Raw genomic sequence first — 14,519 nt, forward strand, 5'->3', positions numbered from 1 at the left:
TTGGGCTAAAGGCCACTAAACTATCTCAAGGCATTTTGTCTCCACATGAGGATAGGCAAAAAAAAGCTGAAAACTCATGAGGAAAGTCTGTCATACACTAAAACTCAAAAACAATAAGAGAAAGCAAGTCAGAAATAAAGTTGGTAGATTTGTTTCCCAAGACAAGAACCAAAATTTTCTCTCCTACTAATTCAATGCAACTGCTTTAAGTTCCACTGCACAAGGTTCAACCAGAGTCAGAGTTACTACAAACCCTGCATTACCTCCTGTTGAGCTGCTGCAGCCAGGTGAGCACCTCCCCTGCAAACTTTGAGTCATAAAGGAGGTCGCCAGCCAGCACTACTTGGTGAGGGGAGCCAGCTGACCCCACCAAGTTTGTGGTGGTCATGTCATCCACCAAGATCTTGTTTACACCTGCATTGAGCTGCAGCGCCTCCATGGCAACTGTGGGAGGATGAAAATTATGAAATGGTGATGTCATAAAGCTTTTGGATTGAAATTAATATTGCAACAGCTAAAAGTCATTGTCATGATGACTCTTAGCAGAGTGACACAGAATGACATGACATTGTTCCAAAATACATCGTGAAAAGCAGAATATTTGTATAAAAGCGAAGTCATCCAGCTGATTTGCTACACTAACATTAAAAAGGATGATCAAGCCATGAAGTTACTGAGTTACTGTTGGGAATGCATCTTTTAATATCTGATCAATGAAAGTTCTCACACTAATTAACACAATAATTTGAAAAAAATCCAAAGAGAAGAAACAAAAGAATACAACAAAGAAGTAAAACCCAAATAATTAAAAACAAAACAGAGAATGAATCACAAATCAAACAAAAAGAAATACAAAATTAATGAGACATGGAAGAGGCAGCTGGGTGTGCACATGCATTCTATATTCAAAACCTAAAACTGATCAGTAATTTCAAATATTTCACCACCTTACTAACACAGTCCCTCACCTTCATCAATGTCATTAAAGGTGACTCTCTTGGCACCAGCAGACTTCGCCGCCAGTCCACTCGCACCACAACCACACCCAAAGTCCAGCACTGTCTTGCCCTTCACCACTGCTGGGTTGTCCAGGATGAATCTACAACAAAGGCCACCATGAGGACAAGAGGAGGAAAATCTCTTAATCTAATTTGTCAATTCCTGTGTATCAATCAACTCACTCTCACTCACTTCTTAATATGCTGAGACAATATTCATATGTTAAGAGTCACTAACTTACATCCACATCCTGGACCAATGATTTCCACACTTTTTCACACTATGCATCCATGTGACAGGTCCCTAATTACAAAACTATTTTTCTCCCACTGTACCTCTTTAGTTTAGAGACCTTTGCAGATGGCAATATGCTAGCTTTTATACCAAATTATTCATCAATAACTGTCTTTAGTTCTAATGGAATATTTATCCAAATACATACCTATTTATCCAAATATAATGTACAATGAAGTCAAAACCAATAAAAAAAAATACATAAAACCAGGAATATAAGAGTTTTGGCCACAGGCATTTCAACAGGGGGTACATTTTACACTAAAAGTTTTCCAAAACTCAAATGAACCTGTGTACTGCTTGGTGGCAAGCAGAACACACCTAGTCCCAAGGCATGCTTGTAGTGTTGAAAAGCGTGAAAAGGCCTCACCTGGACACGGCCTGTCCGCCAGGCCAGTAGAAGGCCCAGAACGGGTCTGGAAATGGTGACAAGTGTGGTGGTGCCCTCCAGAGGTGGCAGGCGGGGGTGATAAGGTGCAGGGCCAGCTCTGGGGTGAGATGGTCCCTGCTCACTGTTGTCTCAGCAAGAATCTGATGCTTTAAAATCTGAAAAAAAAAAAAACAGAAAGGGAGTTTACTGTATTACCTATAGTGTTTCTAAGACTAAAAACAGAGAGTGATGCTTCAACAAGATGCATCACCCAAAAATCATACAAAATCAGTTGATCTCTAGATCAAAATTCCCGAAAAACCAAAATACTGGAGATCAAGCTTTATAGCAGGGCTGTAACCACCTATGACAACACTGTATAGTTATTACTGAAACTTGTGCCTTAACTCTCCACAATGAACTCTTCCTTTGTTCATCAATGGGTGAATATCTTTCATTGAACATAAAAATGCCTGTACTTCACAAGAACACTGAGCCAAGAGCTGCTGACCTCAGGCTCCTGTGTGCTGACCACTCGCCGCACCTGCTGCCTCATCAACTGTCCACCATGCCACCGAGGGCAGCCCACCAGGCGCCTCACCACACTGCAGGCTGCCATCTGTGTATGCACAACCAAATAGTTAGTATTCGTTTCACCATTCAGGATATTGTATTCATAAAGCAGTAAACTTATATTTCTGGCCACATACAGATGGCTCCCTACTTGATAAAACAGCCTTCCTACCATTGGTTTTAATTAGAGCAACATGTCAACTCATGGAATTTTAATAGGCAAATATCAATAACAAGCCAAAACTCCTATCTAAACTTGACTCCATGTCTCACCCCTCCATCCCCTTTTTGTTCCCCATGCTTATCTTTTCATTCATCATCTTCACACAGCCATTCAGACTCATCCACATCCCCAGATACTTGCATTCATCAGCCTGTTAGACCACATTCTCTCCCAGTCTCCACACTCAATTCCTCTCATCCTCTGCCCTATTCACAACCATTACCTTGTTTTTTTTTTTTTTTTTTTTTTTTTTTTTACATCTGGTTTCCCTATTATATTAAGGCTAGGATGGTGCCTCCTGACAGAGGAATCAGGACGACTTTGGTTTTGGGATTTGGGAAACGATACCCCGAGTGGATGCCCTTCCTAACCTCGGACCGTGGCCAGGATTCAAACCCATGCGCCTGAGAACCATGGATACCACAAAGCGCATGCGGTCCCACTGTACCACTGTGGACCCTCAACCATTACTTTCATTTTCTCACTGCTAAATCTCACTATACAAAGTCTTTTCCACACACAATCTACATCATCCAACTGGCTGGAGCTCATCTGCCAATTTACTCATGACCATCACATTATCTGCATACAAGACCACACATATCCTATCACTCCCCACCTTTACTCCTGCATTCATTCTTCCTATTCTGGCAGCCAATTCCTCTGTAGCTATATCAATTAAAGAGGCAACAATATAAAACCTTGCCTAACTCTTGTCTCACTCTTCGCCCAGTCTGTTTTTATATCCCTTAGTCTGTCCAGCCTTTGTGTCCACTTACATACCTTGCACTATGTTATCTCTGCACTCAATTCAATCTTCTCTAAGACTAATATTCCTCTAATCTCAGTCACCTCTTGATTAGAAATCACAATAAAGACACAAGAGGTGACTCCTTCAAGCTTTTTGTTCCTCATTACAATACTGATACTTGATCTTGTTTCTTCTCAGTGTGGGTCCTTAGCATTTGGAGTAACTGACCTGAAGGAGTTGTCTTACCAAATTCTGTTAATGCTTGTCTTTACAAATTCTGTTAATGCTTTCAAACATCTTCTCCACACTTCTCTCGGTCAAATTCTGTATGATTTTAATTGATTCTGAGATGCTGAGGTTGTTGTATTGTAAAATTGTGTCCTGTGCTGTGGTCTTCACTCAGGACTGCATTTGCTAAAAGTATTAATGGCAGTGGTTTGTATGACCTTGGTGATGCCACAGTAGCCATCCATCACATCACCTAATGGACTCTCTATTAGCTGTCTTGGGGGCATCACTTGCTTCTAAATAGACTTCTTCTCATCTAGGTAAAAAATCAGTAAATTTGCAATTTCATCCAATTTACCCTATCTTATATTTCTTTTTCCCTATGTCTAACAGGCTTGGGGACCTCCTGGAAAAACGGGTTTCTAGGGTAGGGAAACCAAACGCAACCAAACCTAACCTAACTTAATCTAACCTAACCTAACAAGCTTGGGGATCTCCTGGGAAAGCAGGTTTTTAGGGTGGGGAAACGAAACGAAACCAAACCTAACCTAAACTCTGCCCTAAGGTTATTGTTAATTTCCAATAGGTTAAAATAGGGTTAGAAATGCTCGTAGAAGTGTGATCTACCATATGAGAATGTATATAGTCACGTGTGGTGTGCTGGCTGAAATTGCAATACCAAGAAATCCTCTGTTCATCCTGCTTTCAGTGTCTAGAAAACCAGTGTATAATTTGTGTGTGTGTGTGTGTGTGTGTGTGTGTGTGTGTGTGTGTGAGAGAGAGAGAGAGAGAGAGAGAGAGAGAGAGAGAGAGAGACTGAAGGTATGTGAAGCAATGGTGTTGGGAGAAGGGACGGGAAGAGGGAAAGGAAGGTAGGCCTATGATACACGTCCAAGGCAGCTTTACCCAATGACAGTTACCATGGAGAGTAGTATGATAAATGTCACATTTGTTAGAATTAAAAAATAACGAAATAAATAAACAACAAATCATATAAGCAGACGGAGACGATGAAGAAGGATTTCATAACTGTCTTTCCTCATACTAAGACTTGTTTCTCATATAATTCCTCACTAAACTGTAAGGCATGGCTCATCTTTCACTTCCCACTCTACTCAGGGACAGTTATTACCTTGTTTTTTTGTATAGGAATAGTGGCAATCAACTGGTGGTCTCTCTCTCTCTCTACACAACGTAAACATCAACAGTGTAGACCATGTGGTTGTCTTACACCGGGGACTGTTTTTATGTTTACTATATATCAATATGATCAAATCTCCCCTTTTAACTTTTATCAATGGAAAAATTACGATTGTTGTTAATAAGTAAAGATGTATTAACTTTATATGGCAATTCTGTGGCTTTTTGCTCTGAGGAGAAACATTTTTTTCCTCTTACAAAATTAAGATTCTACCTAAGTAATATCGGTCGTGTTCTCTCGGTCGTGTTCTCTCGGTCGTGTTCACTCGATTGTGTTCACTCGGTCGTGTTCACTCGGTCGTGTTCTCTCGGTTGTGTTCACTCCGCCTCCGGGTCACGTTTTCTTTTCGCGTTTCGACTGAGTGTCTTGGAGTCGCGAGTTTGTAAAACCTATCTGCGTTTGACTTCGTTCACTCCGCGTTTTCGTTCGGCTTCGTTCACTTTGTGTTTTCCGTTGGACTTCGTTCACTCCGCGTTCTTTAAGATTTTGTTTAATATTCGCGTTTGACATCGTTCACTCCGCGTTTCCTTTAAAGTTTCCTATTATTTTAATCTTTATTTTCATATATTTATATTTATGTGATTTTTTTTCCGATTTTTCTTTTTTATTTCCTTAAGTATGTATCTTTTATTTGGTTTTTCATTTTTCTTCTTTTTTTTTTCGCTTTTTACTTGAGTTCTTGAGGGGAGGTGGGGGGAGAGGGGCAGCCTTCACTGGTGGGTGTTGTCCTCCTCCGTGCCGTACACACTCACATGCCCTTCGAGGGAGCTGCTCTCCTCCTCAGCCCCATCACCCAGCAGCTCCCACAGCTCATCATCGATGAGGCTGAACTCTTCCTCTAGGTGTTCACCAGCCTCTGCTTCACCTGCGCCGGCCAACGAGGCCTCGGCACGGTCCAGCTCCTTCTCCATGCGGTCCATCTCAGCCTGAAGGGCTGCCAGCTCAGACTTGCCGCTCCTCTTCTCCTTCAGCAGCACCTGCCCTTCCTTCCTCAGCAGAGAGCACTCCGTCGCCATGATGTCCACGTACGTGTCCATCGCTGTTGGCGGAGGCTTGGGTGGCCGAGGCTCATAGGCCCGCAGCAGTCTCCAGAAGGGCAGCACGCAATCCTCGCACTTGCACAACACACTGGTTCTGAAAACCAGTGGAGGCTCGCACTCCTCTACCTCTTCTTGCTCCTCTTCGGCCTGGCTCTCTTCTGGCTCAACCTTTGGCTGCTGGTCTCCTTGCGCTATGCTGAGCTGCAGCTCAAACCCTCTGGGCCCCTCCTCCCCCAGGCCCCGCAAGAACTCTGCCACCGGTTCAGTGGTGGTGGCCTTCCCGTAGGAGAGGGTCACCACCGTCTTGACCAGGGCGTCTCCGGACCTGGCGTTGGCCTTGTGCAGGCTGGCCAGGTCAAAATCTGCCGGCAGGGTGGTGTAGGTCGCCTTTTGGTGCCACAGGTCTAACCAGTGGAAGCGGAAGGCCGCCACCTTCTTGAAGACGGGGCGTGGCAGACATCGCCACCACCGCCCCGTCTTCTGCACCCACACCTTCACCTTCTGCGGCTTGGTGTCTGGGGCGCCGCTGGCCTCCACGATGCAAATGGCTTGCTTCTGCATTGCCGCTGACTTGGGGGGTTTTCAACCTCTCTGCTGAGTAAGGATGCTGTGGTCGGTGGACCCACGTGGTATTTAACTTCATTTGTGTCTTGACATCAGCTCCACCCTCAGCTAACTCCAAGCCTCTGCGATGCCTGTCTCTGATTGGACGACTGCCTGCCTGCCCCGCGTGTCTCATTGGACGCCCCGCTGCTGCCCGTTTCACATTGTCACTACACCCTTCACACGTTCTCTGGGCATGGCATCTCCACTATTACCACTGAAAACGTCCAGCCTCATTGTATTTTATGTTTCTCCCTCAGCCTTCCCAAGGGTGTCAGCTGCACAACACTACTACTACTACTACTACTACTACTACTACTACTACTACTACAGCTACTACCACTATTACTACTACTACTACTACTACTACTACTAATAATAATAATAATAATAATAATGATAATATTAATAATAATACCGAATACCTTATTGGCTGTTCAAACACCATTAACTACTACAGCATAGCACCACCATCACTGCACACACACACACACACACACACACACACACACACACACACACACACACACACACAGAACAACAATTAATCAAAACACCACCTCCCTGCAAATCTCAAACCACACACACACACACACACACACACATATATATATATACAACCACAACTTCCCTTCCCTATACTTTCTCTCCAAATTACGCAGCCCAACACCTGTGCCACTGCCCGTCCCCCTTCTGCTGTGCCGCCGCCCACCGCCCACCACTGGCAGTCCACGTTAGCTCGGGAAGGAGAGAACACACTAAAGTTCCTCTCGTATTCACACTCGCTCCCTTTAGCAACGTCAGTAGAAGAGAGAAGGAAGAATCGAGGACATTTAGACGTTGATACACAAGTGACTGGAACTAAAGCCACATGTGAGAGCGTTAGAGATCGTTTACCGTCGCTATTTTCTGGAGGTATGAAAAGTGAGGAGGTTAATGGTAGCTTCTATAAGTTACGAACGGAGGAACTAAAGGAGAAGGAGGAAAAGGAAGAAGAGAAAAGTAAGTGTAGTAGATAGATTGATAGATAGAAAGATATATATATATATATATATATATATATATATATATATATATATATATATATATATATATAGAGAGAGAGAGAGAGAGAGAGAGAGAGAGAGAGAGAGAGAGAGAGAGAGAGAGAGAGAGAGAGAGAGAGGCGCAAGTGACTGATAGTGACAGTGCTGATGGGTGACGAGGGAGGTGCCAGTGACTGATAGTGACAAAGCAATGACTCTCTCGGTCACAAAGCTGTCCCGTGGAGCAGCTCTGAAATGAGAGACACTGCACAGAGATCGTTCTTAGTTTATGACCTAAGCTCTGTTTTAAAAAGGAATGGAATCTTCTTTTCTATGGAGAGAGAGAGAGAGAGAGAGAGAGAGAGAGAGAGAGAGAGAGAGAGAGAGAGAGAGTGTGTGTGTGTGTGTGTGTGTGTGTGTGTGTGTGTGTAGGCTGGCAAACGTACGACATATTCTTCGCCCGTCACAACTATTCTTAGCACTGGCACAAGACACAAATACACGGCGTAATACTGACACTGTTGCTCCTGTTGCTACCTTCCCAGGACAGTATTGACAACCGCTTCAACGCCTTAGCTCGTCCACTCCATGTAAGTAACAGGTCTGGTGGAGTTTGTAAGGCTTTCAAGTGTGTTTTCAATGTTTCGGTGATAGTTTAAGCCCTTCAGTACCATGACACGTTTCCATATTAATTCTGCTTACTATTTAGTGATTTTGTACAGCTTCAGAAACTTATGTGGGTGTTAAAATAGTGAAGACTGTGGCCATTAATCTTTTACCTCACAGACCCTTCCTAAAGCCAAATAAAATGGTTTCATCGTACACAAATCTCAAGGTAAAAATATGTCCCAGTATTGAAGAGGATATTAGATTGGAGTGATAGGTTAACAGATTGGAGTGATAGTTAACGTCATTTTTTAGAGGCTTTCACGAGCTGAGTGATTATTTATAGTACCAATACTGCACCATTAATGAAAAACAGGTACCTCAGAGAATCCGACTTGTGTCACTGACCTTTAAAGATATTGCTAATGCATTTGTGTGTCATGGGTTCTCTTTTATTGGGATTGTTTTGCTGGAAGTTAAGGATACAGTGTGATTGAATACAAAAAACTATACAGTCATCCAATAGAGTCAGTGAATAGTAGTCTGAAGCTTTTAGTGATATTTTGTGATTCAGTCCAAAGAAGAAATTTTCAAACTTTATATTGTTTAGCTGCGGCACTGATCTTGTATCTTGGACTTTGACAGCGCACCAAGTTTACAATCACGTATAGTGTACGTACATCTATTCATGGAAATTACGCGTTGAACTTGTGGGACGGTCACGGCAAACAGTTTGAGAATCACTGGTCTAACTTAACCTAGATAATAAATCAAGTGCGATTTGATTACAAGTAGTCATATCATTAGAGAGCAGAGGAACACAAGGGCATGAATGATTGCAAAAGACCAGTTGACTTGCACAAGGTAACCAACCCTTAACATTTGAAACTTACTATCATCTGCCATCTACAACGCACGTTCTTACTCAATTTGCACCGCTCATCCAGATTGCTATTTGTGAATCAACCTCTTAAATCTGATTCCATAACTATTACTGTGAGTTTAACGTGTTCTTTATTCTTTATTCTTGTCGCTAGCCCCCATTCCACCAACCTGTGATACTCTCCATGAATATAACTTGCATTTCCTTTCATGATCTATTTAAGCCACTCAAACGCTTCTGTCATAGGATGATCCACCATTTTCATCATTGTGCTCCATACTCATACTACATATAATAGTCGAGGGTAAACAATAATAATAGATAAAGAAGTTTTACATATAGTGGTGCATAGTGTAATTGAGCCATACAACTCCATCAGAGGCGAGTCCCGAAACACCTTACTCACTTTCGTCATGCTGGGTGTTATCATCTATTCCAGCAAAGAAAGTGTTTAGATCATCCTAGTCATCCTTCTTTACACAATCTCTAACCTCTGCTTCACTTACATAACACATAGACCAGGACCAATATCATTCGGTGTTATGGGGGTCTTATCTTGAGCACTCCTGGCAGTTATTGGGTGTTTTCATGTATACAGATAATAGTTTAACAAGTACTCCACACTGTCACTCGAAACAAAAACCATGGAAACTCAACTGACCTTTCCTTTAACATTTCAGAATGGTCTTTATGAGAGAACACCGCTGCAAAACTGTCGATCACGAAACATCAAGTGTCATTCCTTAGCGCAAAAAAAGGTTGAGACCAAACTGTTTTAAAGTAGTGACCCTGTTGTGTACTTTTCCTCTCTCTCCAATGTTCCAAGGCCACTGTGCATGAGAATCCAGTATCATCTTGTTTTAAGGGCGCACCAAGCCTCCATTACCTCACTGGGCTCCTTATCTCACTGCGCTGAGTCAACACCTGGATAGCAGCGGTCGATACTTCGTTTGTCATTATCGTATTTATATTCATAGCGATGGTATTAGAAGCAGCTTTCCTACTCTTATTTTTACCAGTGACGTGTCAACTCAAAGGGAAATATCACAGGCCAGGAGTCGTGACGTGAAAGTGAAGCCACATCTTTCTTAGTGTCGTATTCTCAATTCTCAAACTCTTCTGTGCTACATCTCTATTATATCAAAAATCTTTATTTAAATTGATACGAATTTTATAAGGTGTTTTTACGGTTCTAGAGACAGAGTGATAAGATTTCTGCATTATTTAGATGTACACCAGTTTTTTAAGGTGTTTTTACGACTCTAGAGGCAGAAGAACAAAAATTCCTAAGTTATTTAAATTTACACGAGTTTTTTTAAGATGTTTTTACGGTTCTAGAGGTGGAGAGACAAGATTTCTATATTATTTGAATTTACACGAATTTTTCAAGGTGTTCTTACGGTTCTAGAGATAGAGTGACAAGATTTCTTCATTATCTAATTGTACACAAATTTTTTAAGGTGTTTCTACGATTCTAGAGGCAGAGTGACAAGATACATTATTAACTGGAGAAACACTCTTGATAAACCCGCGAATCATCTCTGCTACCTTTCAAAATAATCGTGGTGAGAGAGCAAAGCGTTTCCGACTACTGACTTCAATCCCGTTCCATGTTCGCCTCCACATCTCCACTCACTGCTTTCCCCCCGGCCACTGCGTCACGACTTCATCACGCTCACACCAAAGCAGCTGATGCGAACTTCTAATAATTACATTCTGTCTCAAGTGTGTGTGTGTGTAATTCACTGTTTGATCTGCTGCAGTCTCTGACGAGACAGCCAGACGTTACCTTACGGAACAAGCTCAGAGCTCATTGTTTCCGATCTTCGGATAGGCCTGAGACCAGGCACACACCACACACCGGGACAACAAGGTCACAACTCCTCGATTTACATCCCGTACCTACTCACTGCTAGGTGACCAGGGGCTACACGTGAAAGGAGACACACCCAAATATCTCCACCCGGTGTGTGTGTGTGTGTGTGTGTGTGTGTGTGTGTGTGTGTGTGTGTGTGTGTGTGTGTGTGTGTGTGTGTGTGTGTGTGTGTGTGTGTGTGTGTGTGTGTGTGTGTGTGTGTGTGTGTGTGTGATGGAATGAAAATATGTGATGATTTTATACTTCTTTATATATAATCTTGCTTAAGATCTGGTCGACGGAGAGAGAGAGAGAGAGAGAGAGAGAGAGAGAGAGAGAGAGAGAGAGAGAGAGAGAGAGAGAGATGGGGGGGGGAAGCATTGATAAGGGGTGATACTAAGCGCACATATTGCATAACAACAAGGAAAAAGAAACGAAACCATAGAAACAATTACGAGAAAAATAGAAAGAGAAAACAAAAATAAAATCAGAAAAATTACTGATATCATCTAGAATGCAAGACCACGTGTGTGTGTGTGTGTGTGTGTGTGTGTGTGTGTGTGTGTGTGTGTGTGTGTGTGTGTGTGTGTGTGTGTGTGTGTGTGTCCGCATTATCTCAGACCTCATAACACCTTGGGAATGCGCGGGGAAGGTGGAAGGAGACACACGCCGTATCTACCTGAGTGGAATATCCCAAACGTGGCCACGCCCTTACCCCGCCCCCTACAGGAGCTGTCAGGGTGCTTAGCTGGCCGCGTGCCTGTCACCAGTCACCAGTCTCCACCAGGTAGTCCTCTGTAGGCGACACTCACTCACCACACACGCGGAGATCAAGAACAACACACACATATATACACACACATACACATACAAAGACACAACATAAACGTATACAAACAGAAGAGAACACAATATACATACCTAAGCATATACATCCAGACACACAAACACACACATACACATACAAACACGCAACATAAACGCATCTTACACATACCTATACATCCATACACACATACACAAGCACATACAGACATATCGTATACAATTTACATATCGTCACAGGTTCCCACTTCACTCCTCCCTTCAGTGACTATAAACCTCGAATATTCACTAATTAACTCCACTCACGCAGCAGCTGTAGCCGGAATTCAAACTCAGGTGTGAGGCTGATTACCACTCTACCAGGTATGTTGGTGTGATAACTGAAAAAGGTTCTTAAAGGTAGATATATGGAGTTAAATTCACCTTTTTCTTCTTCATTGATCTATTTTTTTGCATGTGTTTAACCCCTTCAATACTATGATGCGCTTCCTTATACATTCTCGTTACTGTTTTGTGGTTTTATACAGCTTCACAAATTTAAGTGGGTGATTAGAATAGTGAAGATTGTGGCCATTAATCTTCTGACCTCCATAGATTCTTCCTAATGTCAATGAAATGGTCTAATTGTACACAAATCTCAAGGTAAAAATGTGTCCCAGTATTGAAGGGGTTAAGTTCACCTATGTAGCTAATTGCCTCTAAATCCAGGTAAGTTGACGTGACTCTTGACTTATTGAAGGAGTTTGTATGTTATTTAGCGTTTGGTCTCATTTTTCCTTATAGTTCGTCTGTTCTAAGTTTCATTAGGTTTGTTTTCATATAAAGTTCTAAGTTATTGTCTTGTTATCAGTGATTCTTTTTATCTTACTTGTTATCTTTAGGCATTCTCTCTCTCTCTCTCTCTCTCTCTCTCTCTCTCTCTCTCTCTCTCATCTATCTGTACATATTTTCCCTAAGTGCTTTCCTGCATATCATCATTATTGTACTATATTGCTATCTACTCTTTTATTATTACTATCATCATCCTTATCATTATTATCATTATTACTATCATTATCATCACCATCATTTTTTTTTTTTATTTACACCATGTGGGCTTTTCACGGGAATTTATGGGTTAAAGGGGGTACTTTTTAGGGTACCTCCTATCTTAAAGCCCACCCGCTAGGATACCGTTGCCCCGAGTGAGGAAGCCCAACCTACACTCGGATTTGTATCATTATCACTATTGTTTTCATGTTGTGCTATCTATTCTCTTATTTTCCTAATTCGTCTTTCCTTAAATCTTTGTCATATTTGTTAAGCTTTCTTTCATAATAATACTATTTTATCTGGTTATCTATATGGTATCTTATCATTTTTTGTCCTGAGATTCTATTTTTTGTGCAAGTCATTATTTTTTCTATTATATTCTCTTTTCCCTCCGTTCAAATCGCGTTCCATTGTTTTGTTCTATTTATTATTTCATCTTTTCCTTTCCTTCAAATCATGTTCTTTTCTATTCAATATTTTCTTCTCTTTATCCCTCCCTTCCTGTCGTCTCGTGAATATCATTATTTTTCTTCCTGTTCATCAGTTTATTTTCCTTTCGTCTCCCTCGAGGTGGCGTGGTGCATGTTGAGCAGTGAGCATGAGGCAGAACGAGGTGATGATGGCGCTGGTGAGGGAAGACCTGAGGCAGTCATCAGCTGCTTCCAACCTTGTCTTCAATGAAAAGGTAACGAAGACCACATTGTTGACTCAGAGAAACCTGGCTATAGTGAAAGGCTAGGGGGAATATAAGTAACAAATGAAGAACACAGAATGACAAGAATGAGACAAACTTTTCGTCTTATCAATTCCTCTCCTGTAACTGACTGTCTTCAGCCTCTCTATATTCTACAATTATTTCCACGCTGACTGTCCTGATCTTGTTAACTGCATGTCTCCCTTGCCTCCCCTCCCCCCACGGCTTCACTACACAAAAATCTTTTTCTCTATATTCTTCTCTATATTCTCAATTCTACAATTATTTCCACGCTAACTGCCCTTCTGATCTTGTTAACTGCATGCCACCCCTCCCTCCCCTCCCCCATTGCTTCACCACACAAAACTCTTCTTTCTCTCATTCTCTATTCTATCCACTTCTCCAGTGCAAGAGTTAACCAGCAGTCTCACTTTTGCATCCTTTTCCCTGGTGAACTCTGAATCTCCCTTTCTGTTTCTGTATCTCTGTTTTTCCTGTGACTTGAACTCTCTCCCCAGGTGAAGGCGCTCATCAAGGAAGGTCGGGACATCGCTCATTTCGCCTTCGGACAGTCGCCCTTCCCTATTCCGGAGTGTCTGACGAAGGCGGTGCAGGACTACGCCCACGTGCATGACTACCTCCCCATGGCTGGTGCGTGCCCTAGATTCATCCCAGAGCACTTATTAGCCTCTGTTTCACAATTAACCCCTTCAGTACTTGGACACATTTTTACCTTGAGATTTGTGAATGTTTATACCATTTTATTGACATTAGCAAGAGTCTATGGAGGTCAAAAGATTAATGACCACAGTCTACACTATTTTAATCCCCATACGAGTTTCTGGAGCTGTATAAAATCACCAATTAGTAACCAGAATAGATATGAAAACGCGTCCTGGTACTGAAGGGTACTGGTTGTGAGGAGGGGCATACATCCTCTCACCTTGATATCTGGCGGGTAACTGAGAATCTAGTGTTTTTTTGCTATGTCATTCTGTCACCGAATCGTTCTATCGCGGCCCAGCAACGCGATACACTCATCATGACACACGCCAGCTAGTATTGATTCATTGCTTGCTCTCTCACTACTTCTCTCTGACACACACTGTTCTTCGGTAGAGAGAAATTACTTAACTCTCAATTTGTTTCTGTGATATGGGAAGGAACTGCTTCTCAAATAGAGTGGTAGATACATGGAACAGACTCAGGCCTATATTTTAAAACGCCATGCTTTCTCACCATCACTGTTTTCCAAAGGCTCCAGTTGAATATATTCGTGTTTCTAAGGGTATTTTTTTTATGGTTCTGGTGATAGAT

The 14,519-nt window shown here is 42.2% G+C and overlaps 2 protein-coding genes across 4 annotated transcripts in view; one reads left to right on the plus strand and one right to left on the minus strand.

Annotated features, from left to right (window-relative positions):
* The window catches only part of LOC123506052 (electron transfer flavoprotein beta subunit lysine methyltransferase-like), a 103,836-nt gene that overhangs the window by 4,965 nt on the left and 84,352 nt on the right, over positions 1 to 14,519 (minus strand). For 2 of the 3 annotated variants that reach the window (XM_045257894.1, XM_045257893.1), the window contains exons 1-5: positions 4,571 to 4,659; positions 2,175 to 2,282; positions 1,664 to 1,839; positions 969 to 1,099; positions 264 to 444 (exon numbers count right to left, since the gene is read on the minus strand). In XM_045257894.1, coding sequence (XP_045113829.1) covers positions 264 to 444; positions 969 to 1,099; positions 1,664 to 1,839; positions 2,175 to 2,282 — 596 coding nt within the window. In that variant the 5' untranslated portion in view covers positions 4,571 to 4,659. Of the gene's footprint in view, positions 1 to 263; positions 445 to 968; positions 1,100 to 1,663; positions 1,840 to 2,174; positions 2,283 to 4,570; positions 4,660 to 14,519 lie in introns of those variants that run through there. The other variant, XM_045257895.1, reaches the window with a different exon arrangement.
* LOC123506050 (aspartate aminotransferase-like) overlaps positions 11,245 to 14,519 on the plus strand; it is an 11,345-nt gene continuing 8,070 nt past the window's right edge. The window contains 3 exon segments of the mRNA XM_045257892.1: positions 11,245 to 11,839; positions 13,102 to 13,193; positions 13,721 to 13,853. Of these exon segments, the coding sequence (XP_045113827.1) occupies positions 13,107 to 13,193; positions 13,721 to 13,853 (220 nt within the window). The 5' untranslated portion in view covers positions 11,245 to 11,839; positions 13,102 to 13,106.

Source organism: Portunus trituberculatus, chromosome 19, assembly GCF_017591435.1.
Source record: "Portunus trituberculatus isolate SZX2019 chromosome 19, ASM1759143v1, whole genome shotgun sequence".
Classification (NCBI taxonomy): Eukaryota; Metazoa; Arthropoda; class Malacostraca; order Decapoda; family Portunidae; genus Portunus; species Portunus trituberculatus.